The sequence below is a fragment of the Guillardia theta genome (assembly GCF_000315625.1).
Source record: "Guillardia theta CCMP2712 unplaced genomic scaffold GUITHscaffold_123, whole genome shotgun sequence".
Lineage (NCBI taxonomy): Eukaryota > Cryptophyceae > Pyrenomonadales > Geminigeraceae > Guillardia > Guillardia theta.
The window spans coordinates 32,324-45,761 of record NW_005434551.1 but is presented as its reverse complement, the minus strand read 5'-3'; the positions used below and the strand labels follow the sequence as shown (position 1 = coordinate 45,761).

The window sequence follows — 13,438 nt, the reverse complement described above, 5'->3', positions numbered from 1 at the left end:
CCATTCTTCCTAAAGTAAGACTCCCCTTCACCTTCCCTCCCTCCCTCCCTCCCTCCCTCCCTCCCTCCTTCTCTCCTTCCCTCCTTCCTCCTTCCCTCCCTCCTCCTCCCTCCCTCCTCCCCTCATCTTCCCCTTCCTTCTCTCCCCCTTCCTCCTCTTCCTCACACTTCTTTACCCTCAGCTTGGCGATCGCGCAATCGACCGCACAGACGAGCCGCTCATCGACTGTCGGGTCGTTTCATCGCGCCTTCACTTCACGACCTTCTGCTCTGAGCACAATCTCTTCTTTCACTCAGTCGCACACGCTCAGCTCTCAACCATGACGCTCTTGCACGAGCTCTTCAAGCAGCGAGTCAAGATGTCGGATACTGGAGCAGAGGACAGGGAGGATGGTCAGGGCAGCTCGAAGGGCAAGCACGACAACACGGGAAGACAGGGGACAGGAGGAGGGCAGAGCACAAAAGCGACAGAGCACGAGAAGACGGAGGAGGGGGAAGGAGAGACGAGAGCCAAGGGGGAAGAGGAAGACGCTGCGCATGATCAGGTGACTGAGCGGAAGCTGGAAGGCTACCTTCTTACCTTATCAAAGACTCTGCTGGAGCACGAAGAGGAGGAGATGACAGAGCACGCTAGGTAAGGAGGGGTCCTTCTACTCCCACTGTCTCTTTCTGATCCCCTTGATCCACCACCACCACCTCCTCCTCCTCCATCACCATCATCATCAACACCACCTCCTTGCTCTCCTCTCCCTCTCCCTCGTCCTCGTCCTCGTCCTCTCCCTCGTCCTGGTCCTGGTCTTCTCCCTCGTCCTCGTCCTCGTCCTCGTCCTCGTCCTCGTCCTCGCCCTCCTCTCACTTTCTTGTGCAGGACTCTTTCTTTCCTCCCGTCAGCCGCTCACGACCAGACCAGCAAACCCAACGACGACCTCAATCATCTCGACCATGTTGACTCTCCCCCTCCTCCCTGTCCCCTCACTCCCCAGCTCCTTCCTCTATCACCATCCCTGCCCTTTCTGCCCCTCCCCCTCCACTTCCTTCTTCATCTGTTTCTTCTGCTGCTATAAACCCTTCCCGTCCTTCCCCCTCCTCCTGCCCCTGTCCTTCCCCTGCTACTTCTGCTCCTGCGTGCTGATATTGCTCTTCCCAGTTTGAAGTTGAAGTTCACTTCGACCCCTGGCTCAACGACGACTGGCATTCGACTGATTGATATTCTTTTCATCTTCTAACTTCATTGTTTCCTTCTTGTTATTTCCTTGTTATCTCGCTATTCATTTTCATCATTAAATCATCAACTTCATTGTTATTCTCTTCATCTTCTGACTTCATCATTGCTTGTTGTCATCTCTCGATTCGTTTTCATCATTCAATCTTCAACTTCAATCAAACTAGCTCAAGTGGCGAAGGCGCGCGATTCATAAACCTGGCAAACATTCATCAGTCGCAAACCGTTCTCACCAATCTCGTCTCATCTCACTTGTCAACATCTTTCGACCTGCTTTGCTGAAACTGATGGCAGATCTGGATCACATGTAAGTGTTGATGTTCTCTGACTCCTTTTTTTCCTCACCTGCCAGTTTTCAACTTGCATATCATACATCATGCTTTCAATCTGCGAACCTCATCAGTGCACGTCTCAAACCATCGTAAAACTTCACATGTTTCCGCATGAAACCATCTGAGGAGACAACCGGAATCTGAAACATGTTGATGATTGCAAAATAACAAGTCATGCCTGTTACCTCACAATGATCCCGCATGATGCGACATCGAATCGAATCTGTGAGGGTGAAAGCCATCCAATCCTACTCCCACAATCTCATTACACAAGTTTCAACACAGACACAAGGGCAACACCAGAGAAGGAGTGATTCTTCTCTTCGGCAGCATTTCTTCTATCGATTCAAACTGTGGTTCAGTCTTGAACAGCGATGTCAATATCCAACGTGTCTATTAGATCATAGACCTTGTGTAGCTGTTTCAAAACTTTGGCGTTCAAATACTTGTAGTTGACTTGATAATCAGCCTTCCTCATGTTCTCCTTCTCGCTCAACCTTTCTCGCTTTGCAATTTTGACTTGCCCGCTTGCGCTGCTAGTTTGATGCTGGGATGTTTTCATATGTGTGTTGTTTCCTTTGCCTGGCGACCCAATCTTCGATGGCGCTTCGTGTGTCTCATTTCGAGATAAATTCGAAGAACTCTCCCGACATTTCCTGTCGTGCATACTTGTATGTAATTTCCTGCAAAATGAAGTCACTTCCTACATCCTTCAATTCTCTTTTAGAAAGACAGGAACAGCACCGATGGCGAACAGGTTCGACCATGGCGTCGAGGAGCGTTTGCTTCAATTCTTCATTTTCACGCACGAGTTTCGCTCTTCCTCTCTCTTCTGCTGGAGTTCTGTGGGTCTTCGTCTCAAGAGGAGGTTGTATCGCCACAGAGGAGCGAATGAACGCATCCAGCGCCGCATCGTACCCTCCACTGCCCAGCATTTCGCCCACAATCAAAATGTCTTGATGTTCGTGGGTAGGGGGTCATATCCCTACCCTCTCTTATTGGCTCATAATTGCATGATAATATGGGGTACTATCAGAATCAGTACGGGTGGCATACTAGGAGAAAGATTTGACCAGAAACGGTCATTGTGGTCAAATCTACCGGGCCCCCCGCCGACCAGAGCCAGCAAAGGCACATCCCCGCTCATACCCACCTTCCTCTACAGAATTTCTGCTCAGACTTGCGCTCTACCTGCTCTACACTACCTGCTGCTCTGCCTGCTCTACCTGCTGCTCTACCTGCTGCTCTACCTGCTGCTCTACCTGCTGCTCTACCTGCTGCTCTACCTGCTGCTCTACCTGCTGCTCTACCTGCTGCTCTACCTGCTGCTCTACCTGCTGCTCTACCTGCTGCTCTACCTGCTGCTCTACCTGCTGCTCTACCTGCTGCTCTACCTGCTGCTCTACCTGCTGCTCTACCTGCTGCTCTACCTGCTGCTCTACCTGCTGCTCTACCTGCTGCTCTACCTGCTGCTCTACCTGCTGCTCTACCTGCTGCTCTACCTGCTGCTCTACCTGCTGCTCTACCTGCTGGAAAAGAGAGGAGAAGGAGAAGGAGAGCAGAGCAGAAGAAAGGAGGAGGAGGAGAGGGGAGGGGAGGAGGAGGAGGAGGAGGAGAACAAAAGAGAAGAGAGAAGGAGAGGAGAGGAGCAGGAGAGGAGAAGGAGAAGGAGAGGAGAAGGAGAGGATAAGGAGAAGGAGAAGGAGAAGGAGAAGGAGGGGAGAGGAGCAAAGAGGAGATGCTGCGCGGGACAACATGAAATATTATTCGGAACGGCAGGAAAGGAGGAGAGATGATAGATAGAGCAAATAGTGAGGGACCATGAGGAGGTAGACGAGGTAGAGGATACACGAATTGTTTGCGATATGTCTCTCCTCATCTTACTCTCCTTTGTTGCATGTTCCACATTTTGCTCTTCCCTCTCTTCTCCTGCTCGTCTCTACCACCTGGCACTCCCCCGCAATCTGCGACAGCGATGCTACATCCGCTGACAACTCTTTTTCCTTCAACACCTGCCCTTCAACTTACAGTATGGTATCCTACTAAATATCCGCGCTACTATGATTTCCATTTGTTTCTCATGCTGTTCCGAGGCAATTGCGTTTTGTAATCACTCAAAGATCCATGGCCGAGGAGTGTGTGTGTTTGTTTGTTTCTCATCGAGTTGATCCTGCAAGAATTCTCTCAAGGGTTGCACCATCACATTGAAAGTGTTGTTTTTAGCTGTGATAGGATTGTGTGGTTTGCCCTGTCATAGTGCAGTGTGTAGCAAAGGAGAGATAGATAAGCGCTCCAGTCATGTTGGAATGTAACTTCTGACTCATCAAACTCCAGGATGAAGCGTGCTCCGGTGAAGAATAGATACTTTCACTCTCCAACAGAAACTTCAAGGCCTCGATCTCATGCTGATGAGAACTCTTCTTTGCAAACCAGCTCGAGCCTCCGTCGTGCTGAAGTCGAGGCAGACCAGGTGTCGCCAGGGCCGGCCAGGAAGAAAGTGCCGAGCGCAGCGAAAAGTTGCAAGGGCATGAAATCCTCGAGGAAGAATTCAAAGTCTAATGACCCTTATGAAATCATCACCCTGGATTTCACCCCTAGGGAACTGGACGGCTGGCTTGTCTGCCCTCAGGGTGACCGGGGCCGGAGTCGCCAGACTGACGCTGATCTCTGTGACGGGATGGGGCCCGCCTCGGATGTCAACCATGTCACAGCTGCAGAATCCTTGACATCAGTTGTCTACAAGCCCTCCAGGTATCATACGAGTGCGCGTGTGCCGAGCAAAGTGGAGCAGTACTCGGTCTCACGACCTGAGACGAACGTGGAGTACGGGAGTGAGATTCTCCGAAGGGTTCTCGACATTTTCGACCCCAAGGACGGGCAGTGGAGGAGAGGAGTAATTACCAAGTACGACTGGAGGACCAGGAAGCATCACGTAGTGTACGAGGATAAGGAGAAGGCCTTCCTCAACCTCCACGAGCACACGATCCGGTGGGTCTTTGTGCAGTATCGACCTCCTGCTTCGACCGTCCAGAAGGCGCCTGCACACTTCCAAGTCAAGAGTAGAGTGGAAGCGCAGGATAGGGAGGGCGACTGGTATCGAGGGACGGTGGTGAACATCAACGTGCTCAAGACTGAAGTACTGTGACTGTCTCTCTTTGCGCTCCCGTGACGTTCGCTTCTGTTAGGTGAAGGTGAACTTTGATGGGTGGAACTGCAAGTGGGATGAATGGATCCCAATCTCAAGCGGTCGCGTCCGTACGATCCAACATCCGGACGCTCTCAGTATCCGGCGAGATGGGTCCCCCGTCTACTTGTGCTCCAAGATGAAAGTCGGCAAGGAGATCGAAGCTCAGGACGTGGAGGGCGGATGGTACCGAGCGAAGGTGGTGGAGAAGAATGACGCTAGGAACATGGTGAGAGGATCGAAGGAGGGATGATGATGATGTGAGGAGGGAGGAGGGAGGAGGGAGGAGGGAGGAGGGAGGAGGGAGGAGGAAGGAGGAGTAAGGCGTGTCGCAGGTGTGTGTCAACTTCAAGGACTGGCCGCCCAAGTGGAACGAGTGGATTCACGTGGACAGCGGGAGAGTGCGAGATATGCTCTACCCTGATGCCGTGGGCATCACAAGGGACGGGCGACCTATCTGGAAGGAGGAGAAGAGGAGGAGGAGCGAGGAGGGCAGCGAATATTCTGCCGGGTCCCCTAGGAAGCGATCATGCCGCAGCAGACAGGTGCCTTACCAGACTGTGGAACGTTCCAGCAGGCGCGGAGGAGGGAAGGTAGGAAGGGACTGCGCGTGCTCTGATCGCCTGACTATGTTGGCAGCCGCTGACTGTGGAGGCGCCGATGCCGCCAGGGACAAACGGCGAGGAGCAGGAGAGGAGGGTGAGCGATTACGAGCAGAGGAGGCTGTGCAACATCGACAGGAACCTTAAGATGCTTCAGTACATCGACCGCATCAACACGTGACAGCTAGGAAAAGACCTCGTGTGAAATAAACCTTGCTTTCGTCCCCCCTTCACTCCTCCCCCGGCTCCTCCTCCTCCTCCTCCTCTGTCTTCTGCTTGCACTTCTGACAATCTTGGAGACAGTCTTCAATTTCCTGCACCTTTCAGTCCGCTCGAAAATTCGTGTGCGATCTCCCAACCCCTTCAGTCCTCATATCTTGCGAATCGCCTTGGCATCCCATTTCAAGTTGACACTGTGCTTGGCCTTGGGATTGATTCCCGTCTCTTCTCCTACGTATCCTGGAGGGACGTCAATTACCAAAGTAGATGCGAGCGCTGGTGTACCATGCTCCTTCTCGGTCCTGACTTTCCTTGTCTTTCCTCGAGCGCGGATGATGAGGTTGTGGTACTTATGGCGGAGGCTAGACGACAGTGAGCGAGCAACAAGAGGTAGAGAGGACAAGGAAAGCAAGGAGACAAGGGTGAAGAAGATGGCTCGAAAGCGAGAGGGGAGGAAGACGCAGTAGAGCAGGGAACAAGCTGCTAGCGAGAAAGAAAGAGCACCGTAGCCTAGGATTGCTATCCCGGCGATTTCGATATCTTCTCTTCACTCCCACTGTGTTGGTCAGCATGCCATATGACGCGGGTCGTCGTCCTCCTTCTAGGAGCACCGTCCCTTCAATCCGTTGATGCTGATCCTCCCCACTCCTCTTCATCTCTGCTGCTTTTGCGATTTCCGACATCTGTTGGAAGTACTCCTGCATGCAAGCAGTAAGAAGATTTGCCCTACAGCATGTGGAGAAAGGAGAGTGCGAACCAGTCGTTCAGCCTTGTATTGCTCATCCTGCAACAGAGTCATCCCATGTCGCCTCCTCTCCCTCTCCTCACCGTGTTCAGTTCTCGCTTGTCCTCTCTCACGATCATGTGCAGCTGCTTTGCCTCCTTGAGCTTTCGCCGCCAGAACTGCGAGCCCTGGAGCAAGGTGAGGGAGCAGCCGTGGTATAGTGATCGCACCTTGTCCAACGCAACGGTCGGGTCTAGATCTTTACTCTCCAGGGCTTCCTCGAACCTTTCTTCCTTCTGCAACTTGATCTGAACAGACAACGGCAGTCACACGAGAGTGTTCAAGTCTTCTAAGTGCTCATCTCACATCTATCTCATCCATCCTTCTGTCTTGCGACGTTGACTTGACGGCTGGAGTGCTTGAGGCGACATGTGAGCATTTGTTTCCCTTCTACCCTCTCTTACCTTGGCTTCTTTTTGATTTTCACTCGTTTCGCTCGATTGCTTCCAATCTACAAACAAGCATGTCAGTGCAAAGACAAACAACAATATGGGCAGGAACGACGGGAGACAAGAAAAAAAAGTCTCACATTTGCGAGCATTTCTTGTATTTCTGTTGAGAATTGGGATTCAAAAGTTGCGATCACCTATTGGAGTGGACATTCAGACAAGACAAGGGAAGAGAAGGGAGTTGAGGTAACGAAAGGAAACGAGAGGTGAAAGGAAAGGAAGGATTAGGAACGAAAGGAAACGTGACCAAGGGAAGGGAAGGGAAGGGAAGGGCAGGGAAGGGAAGGGAAGGGAAGGGAAGGGAAGGGAAGGGAAGGGAAGGGAAGGGAAGGGAAGGGAAGGGAAGGGAAGGGAAGGGAAGGGAAAGCGAAGCGAAGCGAAGGAGTTCAGGCTCCCTTTATACCTTCAACTCTGACCACAACAAGTTCAGATTCTCCAGGAACTTACGCGATTCCCCAGAGTCCTTGGAACCTTCCATCTTCATGATGACATAACCCTTGCATAACTGATCAGGAGCGGAACAAACATATTCGTCCTCACTTGGATGTTCTCGACAAACTTGGTCAATGCAGAGTATTTCATGAAGAGAATGCTCTCCGGCGCTGACATGGACTTGATATCCCTACGTGTCTCACGTCAAGTAACACTCGCGTCCAAGTCGCTAACCTTGACAGCAACTGCAAGCACATCACCACAGGCTCAACAAACTCTCTTATCGTGTTGCAAGCTGATTGCATCTCGTCGAGCAGCCTCGACAGCCTTGCACATCAACGTCAAGAACAGACGGGAAACGAAGTAACTTCTCACCCCTCCGGTCGGCTCACAGCCTCTACATCGTCGCCGAACAGCATCTCAAGGTAGGTCTGCGGAGCCATCCTGCCTTCCTCCTGCCTCCGCACGTCACCGGCATCCGCAAGCACCTGAACCTCTGCTCTCCTTCACCTCGAGAGGCTCCCCGCGACTCTCAGAGTCAGGAGGAAATTCATCTGAGAGCTCAGGGGCTTGAAGAGCTTCTTCGAAATCGATCGCCTTGGACGGTTCTTTGATCTTTTCGACTATTCGACGAGCTTCTTTCTCCTGTGCCTCGTAGAATATCTCCCTCTCGGCCTGGATTTCACCCAATCACACTCTACACGAACAACAAGTCCGGATCAACCTCGTCGGACGGTACAGAATCATCTCCGTAAAGGTCCTCGTCCTTGGCTCCTGCTTGCCATACGACGTCATCAGAATCATATGGTTCCTGTTCCCCAGCTTGCGGCTTGCGGCGCGGAGTCTTTTCCTTCTGCTGCACCCTTCCCTTCGACTTCTGCTTCCTCCGGGCGTCCGCTCTTTTCGCCAGTCGCTCATCCGCGAGTCTCTGCTGTTTGACCTCTCTGAGGTTCTTATACTTGAGCTTTCCTCCTCTCAGCCTCAAACATTGCCCTTCACGTGCCCGGACATCGAGAGCGTCTCGACTCCCATGCCTCAAGTCAGGTACGATTATCCGAGACGTGTCGCCTCCAAAGGCAACGACGAAGAGACATGAGGAGAGGAGCAGCCTTCGATGCACTCGCATCTCGCTATGCCATGGAAGGGCGGGCGATGGCAACCAGCACCTGACCATGAAGTGAGGACGATTGTTCGCACTCGTTAAAGCAACACAACAAGCGAAAGTTCAACGTGCCCTCCTGCCTCACTTCACACGGCAGAGCCACTGGGGTCAGTCTCCTCTTGATCCCGAGCTTCTTTCACCCTGTCTGCTCATCATCCCTCCCCCTCCTCCTCGTTACCCTCTCATTCTTCCTCTTCTCTTCTCCTCCCCTATCGCCTGCGCCATTGCAGGAAATCCGTCCCGCGATTGCCTGGAAGGGGGTGGTCTATTCATTCACTCATAAGGTAGGGTACTCTTGTTAGATCTAGAGGGTGGGGGTATGCACCCCACCCTCCTTGCCCTCCCTAGTCATGTTTGTGGGGAAACTTGCGCCCGGCATTATGCATGGCGAGGTGGAGGAGGCGAGGAGGGAGGGAGAGGAGGAGGAGAGGAGTAAGAGGAGGAAGGCAACGGAATGAAGTGAAGAAGGATGGGGAGTGTGAGAGATGAGCAGGTGAGAAGGAGAGAAGCCGAGTGAGATTGGCTGGTGGAGCGAAAATGATACAGGAAAGCATGAAATAACAGGCGGACAGTCATGCTGTCACACTGTTTGAAACGCCTTCCTCACATCCTCGAACCTGCAAAGAGCTGGAACATGCAGACTCTTGAGATCTGACAGCATGGACGTCTCCGGGCCAAATATGAGCCTGACAACAACTGTGTTGATTGTTTTGAGCTGTCTTGGTTTGATCTCGGCTGGTCAATCTTGTCAAGGCCGTATGATGAGCACAGCAAGACCAGCACATCGCATGTCGCTTCATCGCTTGGATCCGCTGCTCTCTCTCCCTCTTCTCTCACGGACTACCATCACGTTGAGGGGAGGGAGCGATCGGATCGGAGAAGATCAAGAAGACTCAGAGCCACAGGTTAATCCTCCTGCTCCTGCTCCTGCTCCTGCTCCTGCTCCTGCTCCTGCTCCTGCTCCTGCTCCTGCTCCTGCTCCTGCTCCTGCTCCTGCTCCTGCTCCTGCTCCTGCTCCTGCTCCTGCTCCTGCTCCTGCTCCTGCTCCTGCTCCTGCTCCTGCTCCTGCTCCTGCTCCTGCTCCTGCTCCTGCTCCTGCTCCTGCTCCTGCTCCTGCTCCTGCTCCTGCTCCTGCTCCTGCTCCTGCTCCTGCTCCTCCTGCAGCTCACCTCCCTTCCTCCTCCTCCTCCTCCTCCTCCTCCTCGCGCTTCCCTTGACCTCAGGCTCCATCAGGATGCGAGGATTGAACGGCGAGCCTGGTTTCTGCGCGCGTTCTGCTGCTGTTTTTGCGGACAATGGCAGATGCTCTCTGCGCAGCAGCGAGAGAGGCAGCAGGTGAGGAGCAGCTTATGAGATCGAGCTGGAGTGAAAGTTTGACGCAGAAACTTGAACGGGAAGAGGAGGCGGTCAGAAAGATAGCAGAGCTCTACGGTCAGATGTTTGCCAACACGAGATTCGAGTTGTTTGCTACCTATGGGTTTGCTGTCAGTGGTGATGGGATCATGCAGATGGAGCCACGTGCTTGCAGGAGGAGTGAAGGTGGCGGCTGAGATGGAGAGGCAGCTTGTGAGCAAGCTCAATGTGAGATTTCTTGCTTTTTTCCTTCTCTCCCTCGTCCTCCCTCGTCCTTCTCCCCTCCTGCTCCAGCACCTGATGGTTCTTGAACCCCAGCAAGTGATGCGCAACACTGTCCTGAATGCTGGAGCTGTGCTGTTCCCTGACCCGACCAGCGTATGGAGGATCTTCGACGAGAATTTCACTCTTGACATCGATCTTGACATCTTCCCGGACGCAGCATCTAACGAGTCGATGAGTGAAGTGCCAAGTGATGACAAGAGCATTTATGTGTGCAGCAACAGCACGTGCGAGGGGAACTGCAGCAACCAAAGCCAAGACAACACGATCCTTGGAGGAAATCCGTCAGAGTTGACTGAAAGTCCTGAATTCTTCAAAGATCTCGAGCAGTGGTTGAGTTTTGCCATAGCAGGTGGGTGTGACACGTTTTGACTGTTGATGCTAGATACGAAATTCCTCCCTCCCTGATTGTATTTCCTCAGTCTATGGCTGGAAGATGCTGTCTCTAATCCAGCCGCACGAGTTTCATCGGCACACGAAATTTCGATTTGACGACCTGACGAGCTTCTGTTCATACTCAAACGTACATCCTTCCCTCATCCTCCAGGTGAGAATCGTTTCTTACGCTGCCCTCCTCCCTCACTCTCAGAATTGCAGCATCGTGGCAGCGCCGAGACCTTCGCCCCTGCCTACATCGTCTTCCGACACCCACCCTCGGACTCGATCGTCGTTGCGGTTCGAGGTTGAAGGAGCGGCAGCTGCGTGAAGAGGATGAATCTTGTGTGGTGCAGGCTCTTTCGAGGCAGGGGATATCCTGACGGATCTAGTCGCCTGCTCCTCCCCCTTCCAAGATCGATCCAACCGTTGTCGGGGACATGTTCACATGGGAATTTTTCGGGCCGCGGAGGAGATTTGTTCTCAGATTCGTCAAACGATTCTCAGCTCTCTCATCAAGTGACTGACCCTCAATCTACCGAGGTTGACTGGTCTGGATGACTTTCCTCGCAGGGGTGAAGGCAGCAGAATCGTCTTCACCGGCCACAGTCTGGGTCTCATTTCGTTACCGCAGCGAGTGATTTGGAGGGTTACTCGTGTTGGCAGGAGCAGGAGTCGCTGCCATCATGGTTGCAATCTTTAAGTTTTGCGAAAGAGATCGTGAGACAGCGTCTGGCATGACCTTCTGCTGATCCTTGACAGGCCGTCTGTCATGCGCGGACATCCGGGCCTTCTGCTTTGCTTGTCCTCCTGTCATGGACATGGTCTCCTTGCCGCTAGTGCTCATGGAACGCTGACGTTGCTCGCAGGAGCTGGCCAAGACTGTCCGACACCAAGTGAGGGAGGAGGGAGGGAGGGAGGGAGGGAGGGAGGGAGGGAGGGAGGGAGGGAGGGGAGGGGAGGGAGGGAGGGAAGGAGGAAGGGAGGAACGGATGGACGGAGGAACGGATGGACGGAGGGAACTAGGAGAGCTATCGCTTCTCATCCCTTGACTCAGATCGTTACATGCATCGCTGGAGATGACGTGGTGTCTCGGCTCTCCTACCGGTCGATCAAGACCATGAAGTCTGCTGTCTTGAAGCCGATCCTCGAGCTCCAGAGCAAGGGCAGCAGCGCTCCCTGCTCCTCGTCGAGGTGGCTGAACCCAGTGGAAGCAGGTCAAAGAGACCTGGGCGAGGATCTCAGCCAGAACAAGACGCTGTCCCAGGAGGTGGAGGAGATGATTATGGATAGTGAGGTAGAGCAGACGCTGAGCTGCTTGCAAGACATCTGATGCTGACGCAGGCAGCCAACATGGAAGCACACCCCCTGTTAGTTCCTGGCATGATCTTCGCACTGAGACCAGCCCCGGACACAGGTCCCGGCTCTCCAGGCACTTGACGTCGCTGACTTGAGATGAAGATGCGAGGAGGCGCGGAGGATCGAGGAGATGCTCCTCTCTGTGCTCCTGCCTGCCGTGCTCGTCCTTTTCCCACGGTCCCTTGCTCCTTGTCCGAGTCAGTCTGACCTTCTCGCAGCTTTCAGCAGGGACTCTGAATGTTACTTCATGCAGAGCCTTGAGCCCACTGACCCTTACCTGGTCGACATCGTCCTGTCGGAGAGGTCGGTGGCTCAAACATGAGAGCAGGTCTGACTTGAGGTACAGGATGTTCCTGGATCATTTCCCATCCGTCATTCAGCATCGGCTGAGGTGGCTCAAGAGGGACCGCAGCTTCAGCCCTTGCTCTAGGATCTACTCGTGATTTGAAAGTTTGATCCTCCTCTTTCTGTTCCGCCTCCTCCTGCTCCTCGTCCTCCTGCTCCTCGCCCTCCTGCTCCTCGCCCTTCTGCTCCTTGTCTTCCTCCTTCTGCTTCTTCTGCCCCTCGTCCTCCTGCTCTGTTCCATGCTCCATGTTCTCTCTCACTGTTCATTTTCTCTCGCCTCCCTCGCCCTTCCGAACTTCAAGGCTACCGTACTCAATCTCTGCCTACGCCATAACACCGACTACTACTTCTACTATCCCACCGACTTCCACTAACACTTTCTACTGTAACAAACACCGCTGTTTTTTAACTCAGTATACTATAACACATTACCATAACATCGCTGAGTATGACACAACTACCAGCACACCGAGTACTAACATAACCCTGACAACCTTCTACTATCTGAGACTCTCTTCGTTCATGGACAACTCAACATGCACCGGCTCTGCCTGCGTCTACAGTACAACTACCGTACTAGCAACCACAAACATGTTGTATCCTCCCTTTTGTTTTATCCTTTTTTTAATGTTTTACACATCACTCTCAAAACCGTTGAGAGGTTGTCAACAATGGCAAGGGGGGCAGAAGGGAAGAGCGTGAAGGCAGCAGACTCCCATCTCGCCACCACCACCTCCTCCTTCCATGACGACATGGCAGTCTTGTCAAGGCGGCTGCATGCTCGACAGCTGCGGCTGCAAGCACTGCAGAGGATCAGAGATCATTCACTCCTCCTCCTCGGCTCCTCGTCGCAGCACCTGACACAGGAAGAGTTCGAAAGCAAGTACAGGCAGAGAAGTCTGAACCTCTTCCTCGACCAGGTGCTCCCCCTCCCTCCCTCCCTCCCTCCCTCCCTCATCTCTGATCCTCTGCAGTGCTTGCAGCCGCCGCTGTCGAGCATGGAAGCCGCCTTGACAAGACTGCCATGGTTGTCATGGAAGGAGGAGGTGGTGGGTGGCGAGATGGGAGTCTGCTGGCCTTCACGCTCTTCCCTACGGGCCCGCCGTGGCCATAGTTGACAACATCTTAAACGGGCTATAAGAGTGATGTCGTAAAAATATGCACAAAGGGATAAAACCAAAGGGAAGGATTAAAACTGTATGTGGTTGCAAGTACGGTAGTGACTGTAAACGCCGGGCAGAGCCGGTGCTTGTATAGTTGCCAATGACCCAAAGCACACCCACGATAACAAAGGGATGTCAGGGGTTACGATAAAACCCAGGTGGTGCCAGGTCGTTGT

The 13,438-nt window shown here is 53.2% G+C and overlaps 5 protein-coding genes across 5 annotated transcripts; 3 read left to right on the top strand and 2 right to left on the bottom strand.

The window, feature by feature from the left end:
• Positions 1 to 319: 319 nt before the first annotated feature.
• GUITHDRAFT_118203 (hypothetical protein) lies at positions 320 to 637 on the top strand (the record flags this gene model as incomplete). The annotated part of the gene is made up of 1 exon (XM_005822526.1): positions 320 to 637. The coding sequence occupies one exon, from the start codon at positions 320 to 322 to the stop codon at positions 635 to 637; it is 318 nt and encodes a 105-aa protein (XP_005822583.1).
• An 832-nt stretch (positions 638 to 1,469) lies between these two features.
• On the bottom strand, positions 1,470 to 2,488 carry GUITHDRAFT_118202 (hypothetical protein; the record flags this gene model as incomplete). The annotated part of the gene is made up of 7 exons (XM_005822525.1): positions 1,470 to 1,517; positions 1,567 to 1,608; positions 1,655 to 1,693; positions 1,739 to 1,801; positions 1,854 to 1,916; positions 1,963 to 2,236; positions 2,298 to 2,488. 7 exons carry the CDS (start codon positions 2,486 to 2,488, stop codon positions 1,470 to 1,472), a joined length of 720 nt encoding a protein of 239 aa, XP_005822582.1.
• A 1,400-nt stretch (positions 2,489 to 3,888) lies between these two features.
• GUITHDRAFT_118201 (hypothetical protein) lies at positions 3,889 to 5,520 on the top strand (the record flags this gene model as incomplete). The annotated part of the gene is made up of 4 exons (XM_005822524.1): positions 3,889 to 4,689; positions 4,739 to 4,966; positions 5,073 to 5,330; positions 5,377 to 5,520. The coding sequence occupies 4 exons, from the start codon at positions 3,889 to 3,891 to the stop codon at positions 5,518 to 5,520; spliced, it is 1,431 nt and encodes a 476-aa protein (XP_005822581.1).
• A 189-nt stretch (positions 5,521 to 5,709) lies between these two features.
• On the bottom strand, positions 5,710 to 8,349 carry GUITHDRAFT_118200 (hypothetical protein; the record flags this gene model as incomplete). The annotated part of the gene is made up of 14 exons (XM_005822523.1): positions 5,710 to 5,798; positions 5,844 to 5,920; positions 6,063 to 6,256; positions 6,316 to 6,342; positions 6,387 to 6,470; positions 6,513 to 6,590; positions 6,649 to 6,700; positions 6,747 to 6,793; positions 7,195 to 7,287; positions 7,332 to 7,413; positions 7,458 to 7,550; positions 7,599 to 7,678; positions 7,734 to 7,898; positions 7,948 to 8,349. The coding sequence occupies 14 exons, from the start codon at positions 8,347 to 8,349 to the stop codon at positions 5,710 to 5,712; spliced, it is 1,563 nt and encodes a 520-aa protein (XP_005822580.1).
• A 1,331-nt stretch (positions 8,350 to 9,680) lies between these two features.
• Positions 9,681 to 12,197, top strand: GUITHDRAFT_146338 (hypothetical protein; the record flags this gene model as incomplete). The annotated part of the gene is made up of 13 exons (XM_005822522.1): positions 9,681 to 9,720; positions 9,914 to 9,966; positions 10,033 to 10,372; positions 10,443 to 10,567; positions 10,618 to 10,702; positions 10,752 to 10,914; positions 10,969 to 11,032; positions 11,062 to 11,115; positions 11,265 to 11,291; positions 11,453 to 11,692; positions 11,740 to 11,812; positions 11,973 to 12,057; positions 12,101 to 12,197. The coding sequence occupies 13 exons, from the start codon at positions 9,681 to 9,683 to the stop codon at positions 12,195 to 12,197; spliced, it is 1,446 nt and encodes a 481-aa protein (XP_005822579.1).
• Between the last annotated feature and the right edge of the window lie 1,241 nt (positions 12,198 to 13,438).